General features: G+C 46.4%; 2 protein-coding genes across 7 annotated transcripts in view; one reads left to right on the plus strand and one right to left on the minus strand.

The window, feature by feature from the left end:
• Window positions 1-3,968: 3,968 nt before the first annotated feature.
• Window positions 3,969-15,918, minus strand: RAB19 (RAB19, member RAS oncogene family). Of its 4 annotated transcripts, none has more exons than XM_079150146.1 (4): window positions 15,796-15,918; window positions 13,650-13,873; window positions 11,005-11,188; window positions 3,969-5,229 (listed from the first exon to the last, which is right to left on the minus strand). In XM_079150146.1, exons 2-4 carry the CDS (start codon window positions 13,848-13,850, stop codon window positions 4,961-4,963), a joined length of 654 nt encoding a protein of 217 aa, XP_079006272.1. In that variant the 5' UTR covers window positions 13,851-13,873; window positions 15,796-15,918; the 3' UTR covers window positions 3,969-4,960. The 4 variants fall into 4 exon arrangements, with proteins under 4 accessions (XP_079006272.1, XP_079006271.1, XP_079006269.1 ...); XM_079150145.1 differs by lacking the exon at window positions 3,969-5,229 and adding an exon at window positions 7,453-9,099 and having other exon boundaries at window positions 11,005-11,182; XM_079150143.1 differs by lacking the exon at window positions 3,969-5,229 and adding an exon at window positions 7,453-9,099.
• Window positions 15,919-18,767: 2,849 nt separating this feature from the next.
• Window positions 18,768-23,468, plus strand: part of SLC37A3 (solute carrier family 37 member 3) — a 72,205-nt gene continuing 67,504 nt past the window's right edge. For 2 of the 3 annotated variants that reach the window (XM_079150125.1, XM_079150123.1), the window contains exons 1-2: window positions 18,768-18,964; window positions 20,048-20,136. The gene's annotated coding sequence lies outside the window, so the exon portion shown is untranslated. Of the gene's footprint in view, window positions 18,965-19,067; window positions 19,249-20,047; window positions 20,137-23,468 lie in introns of those variants that run through there. The other variant, XM_079150124.1, reaches the window with a different exon arrangement.

The following is a 23,468-nucleotide window of genomic DNA, read 5'->3' on the forward strand; positions in this document are numbered from 1 at the left end:
GTGCATTTCCTCCTACCGTGATGCTGACAAGGAGCCAGCAACCATGGCACTTACTCCGTTAATCAGTGTTATGCCAGATATTTTCCTCATAGCAACAGAAAGCCAACTAAAACACCGATTTTGTGAGAATTAGAGCTTACTGGTCTTTTTAGATAATAGCTTGTACAGTGGGAGTTGAGTACAAAAACTGGAAGCATTTGATGTATAGAAAGTAATCACCTTAAGTTGGTTATAAATTATATGGCTGAGGGTGCTGAATATTTGTTTAAAGACATGGAGAGTTAAAAGAGAGTCAAAAATGAAGGGAGTTTATATGTTTAAAACAGGTTTTCTTAATTGCCAGAGTTTACCAGGATTGGCTAATGCGTCCACAAATAGCAAATCTACTTGCTCTCAGGTCTCAAATCCAAGCTTTTATCACCATTTATTGCTGGGTATTAGATACATATTTTATTTTTAAAAATCTGTAACATTGCCTAAAATCAAACTATGATTTATAACATTACATTTATGGGATTAAAAAACTATTCCTCATTTCAAATACCAAACTACTAAATGAAATTTTAAATTCGACAGTTGAAGAACTTTAGAAATTATATATAGAATAATTGGGCAAGTGAAACACAATAGTTAATCAGATAAAAACATTTTAGTTTTATTTCTCAATAATTGTCTCCTAGCCTAGTCACAATCTTCAGATTGTGAGGATTTTTGTCCTTCATTTTCAACTTAGAATACCACTTTTGAATGAATGACTATTGAAACCTTTATACAACATGGTACTTCTTTAAACACTCTTATCATTAAACACCTGTTGGAAATTTTTAATTGAACTATTTAAACTTAAATTTCACTTATTTATAGTACAACAAACATGTTTATTTGCTCCAATGAGTAATTAATAAAAAAAAATAGCACCTATTTAAAAAACTAGTTAAAAGGGTCTCCTGGGCTTGTGGCTTAGTGGCAGTGCTTGCCTAGCATGTCAGGCACTGGGTTTGATTCTCAGCATCACATATAAATAAATAAGTAAACAAACACATTGAAAACTAAAAAAAAAATTTAAAAAGACTAATTAAAAAGATTCACTGTGTTAGTATGCTACAGTGCTGGGCACATACTAATTGCTGTATGTTTGCTCATATTTTTTTGTGGTGAGGCATTTGAAATTTATCCTCTTTCCTATTTGGAAATACACAGTTATTAACTGTAGTCACCCTGCTGTGCTGGGTGCAGTGGCACATACCTGTAATCCCAGTGACTAAGGAGGCTGAGTCAGGATAATTGCAACGTCGAGGACAGCCTAAGCAACTTAGAACCTAAGCAACTTAATGAGACCCTGTCTAAAAAGTTGAAGTGGGGGGGTGCTGGGGATGTAGTTCAGTGTTAAAGCACCCCCCCATCCAAAAAATGAAAGATTTGATTCCTCCTGTCCAACTGAAACTTTGTGCCCTTTATTTTATTATTGTTTTTGGTACTGGGGACAACCCAGGGGTGCTTTCCTGTGCTACATCCACAGCCCTTTTTAAAATTTTTTGAGACAGGGTCTGACTGAGGTGCGAGGGCTCAAACTTGTGATCCTCCTGCTCCAGCCTCCTGAGTAGCTGAGATTACAGGCATGTGCCATTGAACCTGGCACAGTTTTGGGCTCTTAACCATCACCATATTCCTTCCTTGTCTGCCATGCCCCAGCTTAGCGGTAGTCACCAATCTACTGTGTTTTGCTTTCCTAGATTACACACATAAATGAGTTTGTGTGGTATTTGTCTTCCTGTGCCTGGCTTATTCCATTTAGTGTACATCTACCAAGTTCATCCGTGCCGTTGCAGATGACAGTATCTCATGGACCTTCCTTCTGAAAAACCCTGCCTCAGAACTTGATGCCTCCCACCATGATTCTTCCCTTGGCAGTCAGAGGGTCAGGGACCAGCCTCAGGGCCTCCGGAAGGCTGGACCCAGGCAGGAGTGCTTCCTCCTCCATGGGAAAACAATGCTGTCTCTTAACAAGTTAAACAGCAAGTTTTTTTAACGTGCAATTTCAGGTAACATGAGTTTTTCAAGAATTCCTTTATGCTATATATGTGCCAAGGTATGGAACAGAAAAGGGTTTTATTCTCAGGGGACTAGTAGAACATGGGGAGAAATGCACCCCTTTGTCCCCGCGTGGTGTAACCTTAAATATCAAACGAGGTGCCTAGGGACCGAGGTTCAGTTCTGGCCCCCTTCTCTGATGTCTGATGGATAAACGTGGTTAAGATGATTTCATATTAACTAAGGCTTGCTTTATACTCTCAAAGAATTTTCACAGCCTTTTTTTTGCTCCTCCAGAGAGTTCATTGGGGTGTAGCTGGGTTGCAGAGCAACATGCTTAGCATATATGAGGACTTGTGTTCAATCCCCAGCACTGCCAGATTTAAAAACAACAAAAAGCAGTAAAGCCAACCTGGGGTTGTGGCTCAGTGGCAGAGTACTTGCCTCGCATGTGTGAGGCACTGGATTTGATTCTCAGCACCACGTGTAAATAAGTAAAATAAAGGTCCATCAACAACAACAACAAAAAATTAAAAAAAAAAAAAAAAGCCGTGAAGTAACCACATCTAATCCACAGCAAACTGAATCCAAAGAGGTGTGTCTCTTGATCAAGAACAGCTGTGGCCCAAGTCTCCTGCTCAGCATAATCACCATTTACACTAGTGATTATCAGGCCAGGTCTGTCCTGATGGGTGGTACAGAGTTGCCAGAGCTGTCCTGTGCTTCTAGCCTGAATGTGGGCGGGGCAGGGCTTGTGCACACAGTCAGATGTATGCACTGGAGCTCAGGAGGCTTCTGTCAGCAAGAGACTTAGGAAATCAGTCTTCTTATTCAAAGTTGTCCTGAGTAGAAAGCATTTGACAGGACACCCCAGTGGATGGAGCTGAGGTAACTCACAGACCTTTAATGCAATTCCTGCTTTTCTTTGGAAACTTAGGGGGTTGATGGCTGTTCCTCAAAAGCTTCCCCTTCATGAACAAAGATGGAAGGAGGGAATGAGAAGGGTGCTGACAGAGGGGGCAACAACTCCAGCAAAAATAAAGGTGTCCTCACTAACTACTGCGGGATGACATCGCTGCTCAGGTGGCTTATGATAGATGTGGAGGATACCTGTGGATATGAAAATAAGTATCCCAGCAATGTCCCAGTCTGGGAGGACAGCTCTCCTAGTGGGTAGCTTCAGGGGTTCCTTTACCCCACCCCACCATGCCTTTAACTTCCAAGGAGTGGAAGTCTTGACTGAAGACACAATTTAGGGTTTTATCTTGGGGTTTGTCTTCAATTATGCAAATGTGCAAATGTCTCAGGGGAGGGCTGGGACCTCAGGCTTTCACTGGCCTACAATTTCAGAATCCTTATGTGGTGGAGACAGGAATGCCTGGGACCCTTGGGCCCTTACTCCTATGAGACACCCGGGTCCCTGCTGCTTTCCATAGCAGCTGGCAACCAAAAGCACCTTTGGCAGGTCATTCATTTGGACACACTGAGCAGACCGGCTGAATTCCTTGGGAACAGAGCTACTCAACAGGGGTGAAGCTTGCACGATGTGAAGTTTCTACAAGGCACCTGGAGTAAGAGGATGAAAAAGCACTTGGTGATTTGGAAGGCAGAACTGGGGGGGCACTGCCTTTCACCTGGGGGATTTAGTATGTGTGTGCTTCTGAAGGTCAGAAATTTTTAAAATTAACTCTTCAAGGACTCCTTAGGGACCAGGAAAATTGTCTAAGGGAGCTAGTGGACAACTCAGGTCTGCCATGGGAGGGTGGGAGGAAGGAAGGTGGCCTTAAAGGCTGATTTCCTGGCTGAGAGCCAGGAGTGGTGTTTGGGGTGCGTGCTGCTCCACCATCATCTGGGGCACAGCCCTTTAAATACCAGCCTGAGTTTCTCAGGGCAGAGCAGGGAACAGGAGGGATGGCCAACAACTGCTTGGGAAAAGGAGTGTCCTAAAGTGGGGCACATCTCTTCAGCACTGGAGTCAGAAACCGGGTGCCCTCATCCCTTCTGACCTTGAGAGGCAGCTCCATAACTGACATCAGCAGAGAGGTGCCTCTGTCAGGTGAATGGCCATTGCTCACTGGATGCTCAGACACCTGAGCCGAGGGGCCCTGGCCTGCTGCCTGCCCTGGGGTCCCCTGGTGCCATCGACTCTTTCTGGCCACCCTTATTGTTTAGTTCTGAAAGCAAGGGTCATTCCCCCGCAGGCCCCGAGGCTCCAGCTGCCCTCTGGCCAATCCTTAGAGAAGAGGTAGCACAACACTAGTTTTAATAATCACTCCGTGAGCCAATTTAATCTCAATTCAGAACTGATTTCTGATCCAGCAGATAACTGGATGTTTTAGAAATTGTGAGCATTGCTCATATCCTTATGGTCCTATACGGTGACAGATCAGCCCAACGCGGACACAGTGGGATCCGATTCTGTTGCCCTCAGGTGGTTCCTGGCAGTTCGCAAGGTGCTGCTTTTGGTATTGAGGTAACGGACGGGCTCCTCCGTGCAGACTTGGGTTGTGAATGTTGGGGACTAAATGATAACAGCATTTTTTTTTTTCCATGGCAGGTTTTCTCCCATCTCCCTGCCTGAGCTGCTTCAAACTTACAGAATGTTCCAAACATTCTCTCCCACTTTTCCTTCACTGCCTTCTTCAGGTTGAGAAGCAACATCCAGGAGAAAGCAGTTGAAGTGGCGGGATGGAGAGTGGGCCAGAAAAGAGGGGAAAGGCAAACCTTGACCCCGCCCTGTCTAAAGTCCTGGTTTTACTAAGAATCCAGGAAGAGGTGCTGTTCGCTTTCCTTGAGTCTGGTGTGAGTCAGGCAAAAGTGCCGTCTGTTCAGGCTGGAGGGATCGGGCCAGTGGCAAGGCTGTGCTTGGCCCCAGGAGACACTGGATGTCTGACTGCCTCTGCTTTCCAAGCTGGCTTCACCCATGCATTCAGCAGGTGCAGTGGCTCTTCTCACTTGGACCCTGGGCTATGAGAACTGGACTGGAATCTGTGGGCAGACTGTGCAGAGCGCTCTCCCCATACAGGTGCAGGCTGTTGCGGGCGATCAGCTCCTTGGCCATCAGCACGAAGACTTCGTCTATGTTCTTGGACTCCTTGGCAGATGTCTCCAAAACTGCCAGGAGGCCGTACTTCTCAGCCAGCGTGCAGGCATCCTCAAATAGGACGTGCCGTTTTTCCCACATGTCGCATTTGTTTCCTGAACGTGAAAGATGAGCAGACATTCCATTGAATGGTCTTATTGCCCCCCCCAACAATGAACTTTTTTTTTTTTTTGTGGCGCTGGCATGGAACCCAGGGCCTTACACACGCTAGGCAAGTATTCTACCATTAAGCTATGGCCATAGTCCTCAAAGTGAGCTTTAGAAAGAACATCGTAGTTCAGCAATAGCACACTACGCCCATATCGCAAATTTTAATTGAGGGCAAATGTACGGAAAATGAAACCACAGATGGATGGAAGTGGAGCCACTCTCCAGCAACTCAGGAGTCTAAGGTGGGAGGGTCACAAGTTCAAAGCCAGCCTCAGCAACTTAGTAAGACTGTCCTCAAAATTAAAAAATAAGGGCTGGGGATGTGACTCTCAGTGGTCAGCACCCCAGGATTCAATCCCAGTACCAAAAAGGTGGGGGTAGGGAGGGAGGAGGAGTGGTGTATTAATGGCTGGAATGGGTGGAGCCTTGTCTTTAGGGGAACTGTCACTCCTCCCTGACAAGGAACAGAATGGACCAGAGTGCCCCTCGATTTCCCTCTTCAAGTCTTGCTCCTCTTTTCACTCATTTCCCCCCAAACTATAAAATATTGAATGCTGTGAGATGGGCCCCCAATCTAGTTGGGGAGATGGGTGATCAGATTTGTTGGGTTGGAAGGTACATACTGAAGGACTTTTACTTTTTTTTTTAAAGCTATAATTTATATATACTAGCATGCACAAACTTTTAGAGTACAGTTCAGAGTTTTGGCAAACTGCATCTGCCTTGTAACCACCGGCTCCTACAGGATGTGGAACAGTTATTGTTACCCCAGGGATTTCCATGAGAGACTTTGGGAGCAAGACCTAGGCTGGCCCAGAGAAGGAAAATACCCTGTCTCTTCTCCTCGATCCTATGCTCTGTGAGGCAGGAATGTGGAAGCAAAAATTTTTCCCACAGGGTGCCATTCCACCAGACATCAGATTTATCACAGTGTAGAGCGCGTACTTAGCATGTGTGAGGGCACGGATTCGATTTTAACAGCACATAAAAATAAAGGTATTGTATCCTCTTACAACTAAAAAATTTTTAAAAATTATAACAACTGGGAGCAATGGCACACACCAGTAATCCTAGCAACTGGGGAGGCCAACACAGGAGGATCCCAAGCTCCAGGCCAACCTGGGTGACTTCGTGAAACCCTGTCTCCAAATAAAAAGGGCTGAGGGATGTAGCTCAGTAGTAGAGTGCCCCTGGGGTCCACCCCCAGTACCACAAAGAAAGAAAAAAGATGTATTACAAAACGGCTGGAGGGCTGGAGCTGTGGCTTAGTGGCAGAGCACTGGCCTCAAATGTGTGAAGCCCTGAGTTCAATTGCCAGCACCCCATAAGAATTAAGAGAGAGGGCTGGGGCTGTAGCTCAGTGGCAGAGCATTTGCCCACCACCAGGCACTGGGTTTGATCTTTTTTTTTTTTTTTTTTTGGGCAGTTCTGGGGATCGAACCCAGGGCCTTGTGGTTGCAAAGCAAGCACTGTACCCACTGAGCTATCTCCCTAGCCCTGGGTTTGATATTTAGTATGGCATAAAAATTAAAGCATTCTGTCCATACACAACTATAAAAAAATTTTAATAAAAGAATTAAAGAGAAATTAGCTTTTTCACTCAGTGTAATTCCTTTAACATCCATCCAGGTTGCTGCATGCATTGGTAGTTCATTTGTTCATTTTTAATGTATTAGTAACAGTTTTTATTGCTGAGTAGTATTTCATGGTTTGGATGAACACGTTTCATCATCATGACTGATTCTAGTTTATTTACTTATGTATTTATTAAAATTGCTTCTGTTTTTTTTTTTTTTTTGGGGGGGGGGGGGTATTGCGGATTAAACTCAGGGCACTCAACCACTGAGCCACATCCCCAGCCCTTTATTTTGTAATTTATTTAGAGACAGGGTCTCACTGAGTTGCTTAATGCCTTGCTAAGTTGCTGAGGCTGGCTCTGAACTCATGATCCTCCTGCCTCAGCCTCCCAAGCCACAAGGATTACAGGTGTGCACCACTGTGCCTAGCCTCCATGGACTTTTGAGGGGCACTTCGGATCCAACTGTAGCCTAGTGTGTTGGTGCAAAGGATTATTACACAAATCATGCAAAAGAATAAATGACACCTGCATGCAACAAAGTGGATGAAACTCATGAACAATATGGAGGGGAAGAAGCTTAGACAAAAAAGACATTACGATTCTATTTATTTGAAGTTCAAAGGCAATAGCAAAATGAAACTGCAGTATTTAGTGATGTGTGTAGGTAGTAAAATGATAAAGAAAAGCAATGGTTGCCATAAAAGTTGTGGTGTGCTCGCCTTCTGAGAAGAAGAGGGGAATAAATGGGAGGGGCACAAGGGGAGCTGGAGGAGGGACTGGCAATGTTCTCTTTCTACCAGGAAATAACACCTGCCTTTTATGGAGTCCTTAGCACTAAACTGAGTGATTTGTGTATGTTACCTCATTTAATCTTTAAAATGCAACAAAACCTTCAGAGCAGGTTCTAGAATGAGAGTTTTATAGATAAGGAGTAGAAATTCAGAACAAGAAGCCCAAGTTCAGACAGAGAGGACACAGAGGGAAACTGAAACTCCTATCTGGTCCCAAAGTCCAGGCACAAAGACGTAGACATGGCCTCAATTGGAGCTTTCGAGAGTCCTAACTGACTGGACTTTGTCAGCTGTTGGAGAATAATCATACAGGGACAGAGCCCACCGGCGGCTCTGAGAACCAGATACTTGTGCTCAAACCCTGCTGCACTTGTAAGTAATCGGGCCAGGTTACTTGCCTGGACACTTGTCTTCCAGGACCCCCACTGCCTCATCCGGGCCATGATAGTAGTCTGAACTGTTAGGGGTGTGGTGAGGATTAAAGGGGATGACCCAGGAGAGAACTTGGGCCAGAGTCTTCTAAGTGTTTTATGAGTGCCACGTGTACTAGTGCCTTCCTAGCACTGTCCTGTCCTGCAGCCCCGAGAGGCACTGCTCCTCAGGAAGCAGCTGCTGTGCAGCCTGCTGGGAGCCCCCCATGAGCTGCCCACTTGGTGCTCTGCCAAAGTGTGTGTTGAAGAAGAAACATGGACTCTTTTCAGGTGCATTTTTATCTTTGTAACTCTGAACTGTGTCACTGGAAGTGTCTTTATCAGAAGTCACAGTTTCTGGTCCTGAAGGGGAACTTTGAGAAGAGAGGTGGCCTCTCACTCCTTTCCAGAACGGACAAGGACCATCTGTGTGGGAGTCCCCTCCCTGTCCCATAGACGTGGGAGTGAACACCTTCCCTCTTAAAAAAGGAGGGAACTAGATGTGGGGCATTCCCTTGGGCAGGACTCTGGGTCTGAGGCGGCAGCCAAGCAGACCTGACCTCCGGGAGTGACTTGTGGTTATTCAGCGAGGAGAAGCAGAATGAGTTAAGCAGCAACTTTATCCTCGAGTCTGTGCATGAGACGGGCCAAAGTGGGAATCAGGACAGAGCTGGGGGTATAGCTCAGAGGTAGGGCATTTGCCTAACCTGCTGGAGGCCCTTGTTTCCATTCCCAGGACCCCACATCAAAACAAAACAAGAAAAACAAACCCCAGGAAAGATAAGGAAGAAAGGGTTCTAAAATACAAATCCTTTCTGGAATCATGAAAGTAATAAATCTGTACCAACACCATGCCAATGACCTCTTCCAGGCACACAGCCCATCCACAGATGGGCTTTGCATCATGTGACCTTCTCTTCCCCTGGAGTCCAGTGACTTGGTGTGGGCTGGGCTCTCTATTCCAGGCCAGCTCATCTTCCTCTGGCCAGCAGCCTGGACCATGCTTTGCCATGAAGAGGCAACAGGATTCCCTTGCTGAGCATGTGAGATGGAAGATCCTGAGAGGAGGGGGTTTTGGCAGAGCAGGCATGGGAGGATGCTTTGAGGGAAGCAATGAGGGGCTGTTGAGGTGTGAGAGAGTGTTGGGCCCAAGTTATCCCATGCATAAGGAGCAGCTCTGAGTTAGAGGAAACAGCAGCGTGGTAGAGGGCAAGGGGAGGAGGGGCCCAGAGCCTGAGATGAGGATCCCCAGGGTCTTGCTTTTTAGTGGCCTAATTTTACTATGCTCCTCGTCCTCACCAGGGCTTGACTGCTTGGCTTTTCCCATGCATTTCTACCTTTAACATAAGACTGTTGTTATTGTTGTTGTTGTTGTTGTTATTATTATTATTATTATTGGTGCTGGGGACCCCTACTATTATTAATTAATTTTTAAGAATTTGGTACTGGGAATTGAACCCAAAGGCACTGAACCACTGAGCTAAATTCCCAGACCTATTTTTATATTTTTATTTTGAGACAGGGTCTTGCTAGGAACTCGCTGAGGCTGGCTTTGAACTTGCAATCCTCCTGCTCAGGCTTCAGAGCCACTGGGCACAGTGCACCACTGCACCTGGCAAGGCTCCTATTCTTTGAGGAACATAGATTAAGTTAGTTCCTTCACACAAATGAACATTCTAAAAACAAATCCTACTCTTTATTTAGCGCTTACTATGTGCTATAGCATTGTACTTTATGTACATTATCTCTTTCTCTCTCTTTTTCCTCACTGGAGATTGAACCCAGGATCTTGCATATGCTTGTCAAGTGCTTTACCACTGAGCTGCACCCCCAGCCCTTTCTTAAATTTTATTTTGAGCTAGGCTGGGTGGCGCATACCTGTAATCCCAGCAGCTTGGGAGGTTGAGGCAGGAGGATTTCGAGTTCAAAACCGTCCCCAAGGCTGGGGATATACCTCAGTTGGTAAAGTGCTTACCTCACAAGCACAAGGCCCTGGGTTCAATTCCCAGCACCGCAAAACAAAGAAACAAACAAACAAACAAACAAAAAACCGTCCTCAGCAAAAGTAATGCACTAAGCAACTCAATTTATTATTAGACCCTGTCTCTAATAAAATACAAAATAGGGCTGGGGATATGACTCAGTGGTAGAGTGCATCTGAGTTCAATCCCAAGGACCAATAATAATACTAATGATTTTATTTTGAGATGGGATCTAAGTAACCCAGGCTGGCCTCCAACTTGCAATGCTCCTGCTGCAGCCTCTTGGGAAGCTGGGATTACAGGTGTCTATCACTCATTGAATTGAATCCAGGGGTACTTTACCACTAATTCATATTCCCCAGCTCTTATTTTTTGAGACAGGGTATCATTAAGTTGCTGAGGCTGGCTTTGAACATGTGATCCCCTGTTGGGTCTCCTAAATCTTTGGGATTAGGTGTGGGCACGTCCAGCTAGTTTAGGGTCTTAAAGGGCGTAAATTCAGTGAAGCCATTCAATAGCCAGGCACAGGAATCGGAGTGACTCGCTGGGGATTTGGGGTCACCTGGGAACTTCAGACTCCAGTAGTACTTCCTAGGCAGTGGATACAGCACCTGTGCGTGTGGTATGCCGGGGTCTCCCTGCCCACTCGGGATCCACCCAGGGAGCGCTCTGGGGACGGGTGGGAAATCTGCCCCCACGGCAGCCAGGGCTGGGGAACCCAAGGCCCTGCGCAGGGCAGGCGAGCGCTCCAGCGCGGAAATCTGTACTTTTAACAAGCCGGCAGCACCCCACTCACGCTCAATCTACTGGGAATTCCTGGGCAAGGTGTTCTGAGGTCCTGTCCTTCGCTGTCACTTTTAAGATCTCACGTCCCACTGTCATGGAAAACTGCAACAAGCTGGGCGTCAGCAGAGGGGACCGGTAAAGAAAAAAGTCAGCCTCCTGGAGGACGCCCTACCGATCAGCATGACGACCAAGTTGGCCGCTCCGTACTTCTCTATCTCGCGAATCCAGTGAGGGACCGACTCGAAGGTGGACTGCCGCGTGAGGTCGTAGGCGATGATGGCCGCGTGGGCGCTGCGGTAGTAGCTCTGGGTGATGGTGCGGAAGCGCTCCTGGCCCGCGGTGTCCCACACCTGCATCTGCAGAGGACGGGGCAGGTGGTCAGGCGTCCCCGCTACGAGCCGCCTCCTCCCCACTAACTGGAAGGCAGGGTCCCGGCTCTCAGGCTCGGCCGCAGGGCCGGCGGGGCGCCCGTTCGGTTAGGTGTCCAGGGTGACCGGGGCGTGTTTCAGGTCTGGGAACCGCCACCCGCAGGACGCTTCCGGAGAAGCAGCCTTTGTTCTTTTGCCTTCTCCCCTCAATCATCCCTTGGTCCCGATTGTGAGGTGATGTTTTGAGCCTGCCCATTGATGGGGGACGGCACTGGTGGAACTTTTTAAAAAAATATTTAAATTTATTATTATTATTATTATTATTATTATTATTATTATTATTATTATTTGGTATTGGGGGTTGAATCCAGAGGTTTTTTACACCTGAGTCACATCCCCAGCCCTTTTCATTTTTAAATTTGACTCAGGGCCTAAGTCTCTAAGGCTTGCCTTGAACCTGTGGTCATCCTGCATCGGTCTCCTGAAATCCTGGCATTACAGGCAAGCCCCACCATGCCCAGCTGTTTCCTTGGTATCATCCAATAACCAGACCATATTAACTATTTCCTGATGATTTCCAAAATATCTCTCCTCCCGACCACGGGTTGAACCCAGGGTCCCACACATGCTAGGCAAGTGCTCCACACAGAGGTATATCTCCAACCCCCCCCCCCTTTTTTTTTTTTTTGAGATGGGGCTCCATAAATTGCTCAGGCTGACTTCAAAGTTGTGATCCTCCTGCCTCAGCCTCTCAAGTAACTGGAATTAGTTCAATTTTTTTCTTTTATGTTTTCCTATACTGGGGATTGAATCCAGGGATGCTCAACCACTGAGATACATCCTCAGCTCATTGTGTTATTTTTTACTTTGAGACAAGGTCTTGCTAAATTGTGCAAGCTAAACTTGAACTTGTGACCTTTCTGTCTTAGCCTCTGGAGTTACTAGGATTACAGGTGTGCCCCACCACATCCAGCCCAAATGTCTTTTTACAATTGTTTTAATTTCCTCAAGATCCCACATAAAGCCTTGTTATCCCAGAAGCTTGGGAGGCTGAGGCAAGAGAATCTCCAGTTCAAAGCTAGCCTCAGCAAAAAGTGAGGCCTTAAGCAACTCAGGGAGACCCCATCTCTAAATAAAATATTAAAAAGCGCTGGTGATGTGGCTCAGTGATTAAGGGTCCTGGGTCTAATCCCTGGTACCTTCCCCCCCAAAAAAAAATCCCAAATAACTGTCAGCAACTTAGACGCTGTCTCAAAATAAAAAATAAAAAGGGCATGTAGCTCAATGGTAAAGCGCCTTGGGTTCAATCTCCAGTATGGAAAAAAAAATCACAAATAAGATCCATGGATGGGCTGGGATTATAACTCAGTGGTGGATAGCTTGCCTAGCATGTGGGAGGCACTGGGTTCGATCCTCAGCACCATATTTAAGTAAGTAAATAAATAAATAAAAGTTTTGTCCCCATCTGCAATTAAAGATATTTTATTAAAAATGATCCATGCCATGCATGGTAGCTACAGCCCAGCCCTTTTTAAATTTTATTTTGAGCCGGGCCCAGTGGCACACGTCTGTAATCACAGTGGCTCAGGAGGTTGAGGCAGGAGGATCATGAGTTCAAAGCCAGCCTCAGCAAAAGCAAGGTGCTAAGCAACTCAGTGAGACCCTGTCTCTGATAAAATACAAAAAAGGGCTGGATATGTAGCTCAGTGATCGAGTGCCCCTGAGTTCATCCTGACTGCGTCCCCACAAAAAAATGATCCATTGATTACATTTTCACTAACAGGTTTTTTTATTTTGGGGGGGGTGAGGGACAGTACTGGGGATGGAACCCAGGGATTCTTTACACCTGAGCTATATACATCACCAGCCCTTTTTATTATTTATTTTGAGATAGGGTCTTGCTAAATTGCCCAGGCTAGCCTCTAACTTATGATCCTCCCACCTCAGACTCCTGAGTCACTAGGATTACAGGTGTGTATACCACACCTGGCAAAACATAGTATCTTGCTTTGATTTTAATTTATACTTTGAGCTTTGAGAGTGAGGATGGGCATCTATATTTTAATTTATGAACTAGTACTTACAAAGCTTGTGAAATAGTAGTTTTGTCCAATCTGTGAATTGGTCACTTTTTGTATTTGGTTGTTGGTCTTTGTTCCTACATATTTTATCAGCGCTCTTTTCACATTAATAAAGTCAGCACTTTGTCAGTCCAACATTGCAAATATTTCTTTACAGTTTGTCATGCATCTTTTGACTTTGCTTATGGTATTTTTTGAGTATGTAGACATTTTTTTCCTTCCCTTTCCTTTCCTTTATTTACTTTATGGCTTCTGCATTCAGGTCTTAATTAAAAGGTTGATTTCCCCCATTCCAGGGGGGTATGCATGGGCTTCAGTGTGGGGAACTCTGGCTAAAGGAGGCAGAGCCAACCCCATGCCCCTCTGACCTTCACTTTCTTGCCATCAATCTCAAGGGAGCGCACGGTGAAGTCCACCCCGATGGTATTCTGCTGTGTCTCCGTGTAGACACCGGATTTGAAATGCTGAACCACACACGTCTTTCCCACATTGGAATCCCCAATGAGGATGACCTTGAACAAATAGTCAAAGTTCTCATCTGCTGCCCTGGCTGAGTTGTAGAACTGCATGACGCTGGCCACCTAGAACAGACCTAAGAAAAGAAGGGATTCAGTTCTCTCTAGTGAGCACCCAGCAGGCACCAGGCACTGGAGACCCAGCAGAGGACAAGACAGCAGCCCATCATGACTTTTCCAGCACTAACACTCTTGTGGGAGAGGGACGTTAATGACGGCAGACTTCCCCACAGGTCCATTCTACACCAGGTGTTGACAGGGACTTAGGGGTGCTTGCAGAATGACAAGGTACTGCTGCCGTTGTCTGGTGGAGGGAGAACATCTGTTCTCCAGATCACAGCACTGAGGAAAGCCTAGTCTAGGAGGCAGGGTGCCCCATGTGCCAGTAGAGAGCAGGATGGCAGGGGAAATGTCCCCAGGAGTGACTTCCCTATTAATCAGATGGAGGGCACGTGTATGTCAATTTCACTTGGGGGAGAAGGCCTCCAACCACCAGAGGGCTGACTGCCCAGGCAACCTGAGACTGGGACTGACAGGTCAGTTTAGGGAAGGATGAGGTGGCCTGTTTATTTATTTATTCATTTACTTTGGTACTGGAGATTGAACCCAGGGGTACTTTACTGCAGAACTACATTCCCAGCCCTTTTTATTTCTTATTTTGAGACAGGGTCTCACTAAATTGCTGAGGCTGGCCTTGAACTTGGGATTCTCCTGTCTCAGCCTCCTGAGTCACTGGGATTATAGGCGTGCACCACCATGCCAGATAACTTAAAGGTTTTTAATGGTATGGTTCCCAAACTAACTGATTATCAGACTTATCTGGGGGGATAATTAAAACATATTCCCAGAACCCATCCCAGACCCATTATCTACATTTTAAAACTAAAAAAATCGAAAATGGCACCACACACACATTCCCCAGATGAGACTAATGACAAGCTAGGTTTGGGAAACACTAATTAACACAAGCAACCACCTGAAGCTTCACTGTGAAAGATAACTTACCTTTACCATCACTGTTAAAGATAACCACTACTTCCTGAAATGACCATTGTGCAGGGTATCTCTAACTTGTGCAGGTTGAAACCCATCTCCCTGGGGTTTCAATCTGTCAACCCCAGGGCTACCCTCTCTGTGCCAAAACATGTCAAATTCCTATTCCACATGACAGCTCATCAAATATTTGAAACAGAAAGCTATTCCCTCAAGGTAAACAGCCTTTAACTGTCCTTCATATGATATTGAGTTAGGTCTCCTCATCAGATATCTCCTGAAAGCAAATAAAACCTTATCCCGTTTGATGGTTAAATGCTAAAAAATGTTCCTGCATTATGACATGCTTCTTCATTTTCCCCTGATTTATTCTTTTCTCTAACATCATAGAAAAGGTCAAGTGTAGCCGGGCATGGTGACTCATGCCTGTAATCCCAGTGGATTGGGAGGCTGGGGCAGGAGGATCACAAGTTCCAAGTCAGCCTCAGAAACTTAGGGAGACCCTGTCTCAAAATAAAATGGGCTAAGGATGTGCCTCAGTGGTTGAGTGTCTGTGTTCAATCCCCAGTACAAAAAACAAAACAAAACAAAAACAAAAACACAAAAAAACAAGTCTATATCATCATAGAAATTAAAATGCACAAAAATATCGTCTGTATGTAAAAACCCAGGGTTTTAAAGGAATGAAAAAGATCCCATTAGGAGATCACATATGGCTAAGTGATCCAGCAGACAAAAGACACACTCAAACCACTTTTTAATTTCCCTCTAACTTTTCAACTAATAAAGTCATTCCACTTCCGGTCTCATCACTTGAACTTGAGTTGAAACCTTATTTCCAGGTTCCCTCCTTCCCTTTCCCCCTGCAAGTTCCCAGGGTTTCAACCAAAGCCCCATGCGACTTAGCCTGAGTGCTGGCAAGGAGAAACAGCCACCCGCGACATCCCACATCCTGCAGCCTTTACCTTCCTGGTTCACCTGCTGCTTACCTGCCTCCCTCTCTCACCTGTGCCAGCAAGGAGGTAATGTTTTCTTCTTCTGGTTTCCTTTGTAGCCCTTAGTGCCCCTTCTTCCTCCTGCCTCACTGCCTGGCGGGAACTGTAGTTCTGGCCCCAGGTATCATGTTTTGTGGCCGAGAAAGTGAAAGAAAAGCAAACACAGTCCCTCCCACCTGCCGGGAGTGGAGCCACCTGGAGTCACCACGGGGCACAGAGCTGCAGGTGAAGCACTTGCAGCACAGGGAGCCAGCTCCCCTCCAGCATTCACGCTGCCCCTGCCCCTTCTACTCGCTTTCTCTCATCTAGCATTTTCCCTGAGGTGCCCTGTTTGCCTGGACTGGGGGTAATTAACTGAGAGGACATGAACTTAAAGAAGGGTACCCAGTCTTTTTTTTTTTTTTGGCTGGGGATTGAACCCAGGGCCCTGTGCTTGCAAGGCAAGCACCCTACCAACTGAGCTATCTCCCCAGCCCTGAAAAACTCTTTTTGAGGAGCCCAAGAGTTAAGGAAGTGAGCTGAGAAGGTGAAAGAGCTACAAGGACCTCGTAAGTGTATGGGAAGAAAGAACAAAATTTCCATCTCACCCCCAAATTCTACCACACAGTGAAGGTTAATTTCTAGCCTGTCAGTTCTCCATGCTGGCAGTAGAAGTGTAGAACTGAGATGAATTTCCCCTCCGGTTTCCCCCCAACAGAGTCTAGAACACTAACTGCTTCTCAGAGTCTATCAGAAGATGTTTGCCAGACAGGTCAGTAATCCCAGTGATTTGGGAGGTTGAGGTAGGAGGATCTCAAGTTTGAAGCCCATCTCAGCAACTTAATGAGACCCTTGGCAATTTAGCAAGACCTTGTCTCAAAATAAAGAATAAAGAAGGGCTGAAGATGTAGCTCAGTATAAAGCACCTCAAGTTCAATCCCCTAGCACAACAAAACAAACAAACGCACAAACAAAAAAGCAACCAAAACCCCCCTAGATTTTCGACATGAGGTAGGTATAGGGCTGTAGGTGCAGGGTAACTTGTATGGTTGTTGAACAGCACCATGCATACCAGGAGCAAAATACAATCAGAAATGTCCTGATTGATAAAATAATGAAGTTGATATAGTGTTTTCTAGGAAAGAGTCCCAAATCAACTTTAGTAGGTTGCAGCCAGCATTTTCACAAGAAGAGATCAGGGGAAAACTTCAGAATGTACATAATGTAGTAATGGTAAGTATTGTTTTGGAAAATGTTTGGGTCTGTTTGTATACATGCAGTTGTACTGGAAATAGTGTAAAACATCTGTCTTTTCTCTCTCTCTCTCTCCCTCCCTCCCTCCCTCTCTCTCTCTCTCTCTCTCTCTCTCTCTCTCTTTCTTTCACTGGGGATTTAACCCAGGGGTGCTCTATCACTGAGTTACATCTCCAGCCCCTGTTTTCCTTTGAACATACTGATGGGATTTGTTATGTATTCGTACATGCACACAATACAACATAAGGTGGCCAGTGTCACTTCCCAGCATTACCCCACTCCCTCCTCATCTTCCAGCCCTTTTTAAAATTTTTCATTTTGAGATAAGGTCTCACTAAAGTTGCTGAGGTTGGCCTTGAACTTGCAATCCTCCTGCCTCAGCCTCCTGAGCTGCTGGGTTTACAGGCATGTACCCCTGTGCCTGTCATACACTGTATTTATTACTGTGGGTTGGGGGTTCAAAAAGTTTGAGAAGCCAATGCTGGCAGGTAGAGCAAGAAAACAAGACACTGCCACCCCCACCAAAACAAAACAAAAACAAAGAAACACACAAAAACCCAAGACACTGCCGAATGCTGCTCTGTGAGCTGCTGCTTTGAGAGCCGCCATGACATGTCCTTGACTTGGAAATCGAATGTAGGTCAGGATCTACCACAAATGTGGGGGCTAGGGCAGGAAATAAACTTGTTTGATGTCAGTGTCAAGGAGATTAGGTGCAAAATGTTTTCTTTCCTCTGATAATGGTAACTGTTAAAAAGTGTCAGCTGACAGACCCAGCACTCAGAGAGTACCCAGAGGTAGGAATCAAATGTTGAAATGTCCAGGTGGTTATGAAAATTAAATACAGAGATTCCGTCTCTTCTTGCCCAACCCCCTCCCCCAGTGACTGTAAGTTGAAAGGGCATGGTGTGGGCTGTGGGGGAATTAGGTATTCTTGTCCTGGGTGGTGATAAGAGGTTGTGTGCTTGTTATATACATGCATAAACATATACATATGTATGGGTACACACGTGCAAGTATGTATACACACGTGCATACATGCACATATATGTACACATATACCACAGATGTCACTATATATATTTTTACCATTTTCACTTTTTTTTGTACTGGGGTTTGAACCCAGGGGCTCAAAAGTTAGGTAAGTGCTCTACCATTGAGCTACACCCTCAGCCATGGGATATATGTATATTTTAAGAACCGTATTTCCCCAACAGTTGAAAGCCCAGGAGGACAGCACATTATGTACACTCTTGCTCAGAGCCAAATGTTCTAAGGTCTTTAATTTTGCTTCAGGCTGACGGAATGGTACATTGATTTATTAGGGCCGATGGGGTGTGGTGCAGAACTGTGTGTGATACCCACAGACGAATGACCCTGCCGATGTGAGCAACTGCATTTAATTAATTTCAGCAAAACTTTAATGCTTAGGTCAGCACGGTCAGCAAGCAGCACGTTGCTTTCTTATAAAAATAAAGAATGGAATAACTGTTCTTTGAAACATAACATCTCTCCATCAATTCTCCCCCAATTACATCTTAGTTCTACCTCAGGGCTTTTGCTGGCCAGCAACCAGGCGGTGCCCGAAGCCCGGGGCTCACCAGGCGTCGCCGCCGCAGGAAGCGCCCCTGCCTCCCGGGCCGAGCGGGGGCGGGCCCTCCTCGGGCGGCAGGTGAGGCCGCGCGGCGGGACTACAACTCCCAGCATGCGCCGCGCTCGCGCCCGGAAGCCCTGGCCGCAACTCGGAGGGTGAGGTGGCGGCGGGGGCGGCGGGCAGCGGCGCCGAGCGGAGCCAGCGCGCGGAGCGGCGGGCCGCAGCGGGGTCGCCTGCGGGTCGCGAATGCGTGAGCCCCGGCGCGTGCAGCCCGAGCCCTGCCGGGGAGGAGGACGGCCCCCGGGGCTCCCCTGGACGCGCGGGCGGTGCGGAGCCGGGGGTGCAGACAGCTGGTGGGTGTGGCGCCGCGGGCGGGGCGGGCCGCTCGCCCCCCGGCGTCCCCGAGCGGGCTGCGGGTGCCGCGGCGGGTGGGGACCTCAGGGGGGCCTGGGGAAGGGCCTCGGGGAGACCCGCGGCCCCGTCGGAGCCGCGCGCGGCGGGGGCTTTTGTGCCCTGGTGGACCCGCCGCGGCCTTGGAGCCCGCGAGGTTTGCACTTCACAGGAACAGGGCTCGTCCTTTCGACCAGGCGAAGACTCGGCGGGTGGCCGGGGAGCGGTTCGGGGAGGATGCGCGGAGGTCAGAGGCAAGGGTCCGCGGGAGTGGCCGGGTTTTGTTTTTGGTAACGATCTGATCTCAGTCTAGGAATTTGGTCGGCGACTCCTCATTCTTTTCCTACACTTATTTGCAGAGTGTGGTCTGTTTATTCTTATTTTTGACGGGGGATAATGAGATGTGTATGCTTACATTCTGGCATTTCTTAAGATCGTAGGCGACCTGGTGATAAAATACTGAACCGTTTATAGGAAGAATAGTTCCCGGGTGGGCAAAATCACTTTTTCACCCCCCTGGTGAATTGAACTGAGGGCCTTATGCATGCTAGGCAAGGGCGTCCAAAGCAAGTGCTCTCTCTACCTTTGAGCTACACCCTCAGGCTCCCCCACTTCAATTTTTCTTTTCGTTTGAGACAGCGGCTTACAAAGTTTCCCAGGCTGATCTCGACCTTGCCAGCCTGGCAAAGACAACTTAGTTGTCTTTGGAGCATGTTCAGAAATAGGAAGAATGTGGTTTTGAGAACCCTGAAATAAGATGAGATAATTTTACAGATGAATTCTAGGTGTTTAACATCTGTGCTATTGAGACAATTTAAGAAGAGAAAAATACAGAAAGATTTGAGCTTTGAATAAAAAGGATTTATGTGGTATAGGTAAAATGGATTCCAATCAGATGTGAAATAAAACTACTTGTATAAGTTGGGTATTAAGGTGTTAAATTAAAACATATACAATACTGTAAAAATGGTCAACTCAACTATCCACTTAACACTTTCATATCTACCTCTTAAACTTTGAGTATGCATAATCTTTTTCCTTTGCAGATATAAAAACCAAAGTCTAGGAAGTGAGGAAATTGCCTCTCCAATGGCCTTCTCCTTTTTTGTGTGAAAGAATCACTCTTACCAACAAGGTGGGTTTTTTTCCCTGTTCTGCATGTGTACCTGTGCATCTGTGGTGTGATAATTGTAATAACTATGTTTTACTCAGCTTGGCATAGTTTCTAAGCTTTTGCACATACCAAATATCACATAGAATCTAGAGTCAGATCTGGTTTGAATATGCACTACTTTTCTTGAGAGATTATTATCTAGATTGTGCATGGTGGGATATGCCTGTAATTCTAGCTACTTGGGAGGCTGAGGCAAGAGGATCACAAGTTCAAGGCCAACTTTGGCAACTTATTGAGACTTTGTGTCAAAATAAAAATAAAAGGACTGGTGATGTAGCTCAGTATAGGGTGTCCCTGGGTTCAATCCCCAGTACAGTGAAGAAGAAGAAGAAAAGAAGAAGAAGAAGAAAAAGAAGAAGAAGAAATAATCATCATCACTTTCTAGTATCTTCCTTACCTATAAAATGTTGGGAGAACTGAGTGATAATCTGTGCAAAGTACCTACCATGGTGCTTGATATGTTATACAAAATTTAGATCTGTGCACAATCATTCATTCAGAACATTTTTATTGGGCTGGGGGTGTAAATAAGTGGTGGAGCACTTACCTAGCATGCACAAAAGCCTGGTTCACTCCCCAGGACTGCAGAAACAACAGAAAACCTTTACTGCTCTTTCTGAGTATTCTGCATGGTTCTGGGTTAGAGCTGTGGATTTATGACAGAAAAAGCCACTGGAGCTTATTGATAAAAAATAAACATGTAAGCAATCAAACCAGATGATTATATTGGTAGAAATGTTGTAGAGGAAAGAAACAGATGGCTGAAGTAAAAGCTGAGAAGGACGATTTTTTGATAGGGTGGTCAGGGCATGCCACTTGAGGTGACATTTGAGAATAAACCAAGGAAAGGAAAGAGCCAGCCATCATAAAGAAAAGCATTTTTGGCAGCGGAACAGCAAACATAGGCTCAGAGCATGAGAGGGCTTGGCAGGTTCAGGGCTTTGGTGTGGGGATACTGTGGGGTGGGTGGTTAGGTCGGGAAGGCAGGTGGGCAAGGAATGTGGCCTGGCCAAGGACTGGGAAACACCCAGCTGCCCAGTGGGGGTCTGGTGGAATATATAAAGATTTATTCATGTCGTGGGAGGCTACATGTGTGCAGAGGAAGGTGGCATCTCTGTAGGTGCCAATAGGGACAGAACTCCAACTTCTGATATGTAAAGGAAAAAAGATGTAGAATCGTGTGTGCTGTGTGCTTTCAGGGGTGTGTGTGTGTGAGGAGGAGGGACTCTGCTGGGCTGTGGGCAGGGTATGGACTCTGCACAGGTACAAAAGGAATAGGTCTGGCAGGGCGGACGGAAACAGGAGGGAGATTTCACCCTACTGTTTTGTGCCTTTTGAATTTTCTACTTTATTCATTTATTCCAAATTGCAAATTAGTAACATAATTAAAACAAACTGCAACCTCTCCAGTTCAGCCATCTGCTCAGCCAGTCCCCTCTGTCATTTGGAGCCTTCTCCCACCAGCCCATCCTCAGCTCTCTGCTCCCTACTCCTTAGCCATCCTACTTTTCTGCTGAGGACTGTTAGGCCTTGAGAACCACACAGAGTCTGTTTTGATCTGTGTCTTGGGAAGACATCAAAGGGTTGTAAGCAGAATGTACTTTATGTTTTAACATGTTCTTGAGGCTCTTGTGAAAAGTGAGTTGTGGGTGGGGTAGATGGAAAACTGGTGAAACCTTATTGGAGGCTGTTGTGGTTGGTCGGCAGGTGGGTGATGCTGGCAGTTTATCGTAGGGTAGTGGCAGTTTATTGTAGGGTAGTGGCAGTGACGGGGCAGAATTGTTTGGGATATATTTTGGAGGTGAAAAGGAGTTGGTTTATTAATGGACTGGATATGGAAGCTGTGACAAAAGGAGAAATAAAGGGTAAGTTCTAATTCCCTTGTTTTGACTAGGAGGAGGGGTGGTGGGACCATTTACTGAGGTGGAGGCACCTGGGGAGGGATGGATTTGGAGGGAGAAATGAAGAATCCTGTTTTAGCTCTTTGGAGGGACATAAGGTGGTCAGTTGGAATCCTCAAGGGTCTGCGGTGGCACCATAGCCTGGGGATCATTGGTACTGGATGAAGGAGGAGAGAAAGATGTTGGAAGTTTCAAAAGAGAAGTGTGAAATTGGGTCTCGGAGTTGAGGAAATGCTGGGGAAATGTAGTGGGCTTGCCGGCCAGTGTTGCAGCCAATTGAGGTTTGTGGGTTTGAATCTGAGAAGGAAATGTGCTTGTGATTTTTCTCTGACAAACTCAATTGCATGGGTGCAAAGAAGGAGGCAGACCAGGCTAGGAGAAGCCGAGGCCATCAGGAGATGGCAACCTTCTGAGTTGCTGAGATGAGGCCAAGGCGGGTGTGGGAGACGTGGAAAGAATGCTGAGGCCACGAATCGGGAGCCTGGTTGGAGTAAAGTAACTGTTGAAGCGTGGGGTATTGGGCAAGCAATCTGGAAGCCATGACGTTTGAAATGCAGTTGGGGAGCTGATGACAGGACTGGGCTTTGCCCACAGAGTGGGTTTAATTGGGAGGGATCCACTGCCTGCTGGAATGAACGCTCTGGAAGCAGAGGAACCTGAGCGGTCCACATGGGAAAGGCAGTGCTCGGTGATCAGTGGATGGTGCTGTGAGGGCATCTCACAGGATGCCCTGTGAGATCTCTCCTCAGGAAAACTTGTGAGTGTCTTTACTGCCTAGTAAAGACTGGGACATGAGTTTCCACGGAGCTAGGGTCTTTTTGTTTTCTGTATTGGGGTTGGAACCCAGGGCTTCACATGATACACAGCGCTCTTATCACTCAGCTACACTCCCAGCCCTTTTTATTTTATTTTGAGATAGGATCTCACTAAGTTGCCCAGGCTGGCCATGAACTTATGGTCCTTTTTGCCTCAGTCTCCTGAGTGGCTGGGATTATAGGTGTGCACCACCACTTGGAACTGGGGTCTTTCAAGGAGGAAAATGGTTTGGAAATCATTGTGGGGACAAGGAAGGCATGGACCCCTTGTGACCTTGAGGCAGGTAGGCTGAGGAAAGAAGGCATGCTTCTCCTCAGGTCTGTAAGAATGTAGAGTTTATTAACCATCTGTTGAAGTTTTAGAGAGCATGGTAAAAAGAGGGTGAGGTGGAACAGGTGGGAAGACAGGTGGGACAGGCAGAAGGTGCTAGATGCTGTATGTGTATGTCCTGTCTTCTACCAGTCCCTCTCCTTCCACTTTGCTGTTGACTTCGTTCAGAGTGTTCTTAATATAAGACACCTCTAAAATTTTACTGTATTTGGGTTGGAATGAGCTCTCAATATATCAATAGAAAGT

Source organism: Sciurus vulgaris (assembly GCF_902686455.1).
Source record: "Sciurus vulgaris genome assembly, chromosome: 8".
Lineage (NCBI taxonomy): Eukaryota > Metazoa > Chordata > Mammalia > Rodentia > Sciuridae > Sciurus > Sciurus vulgaris.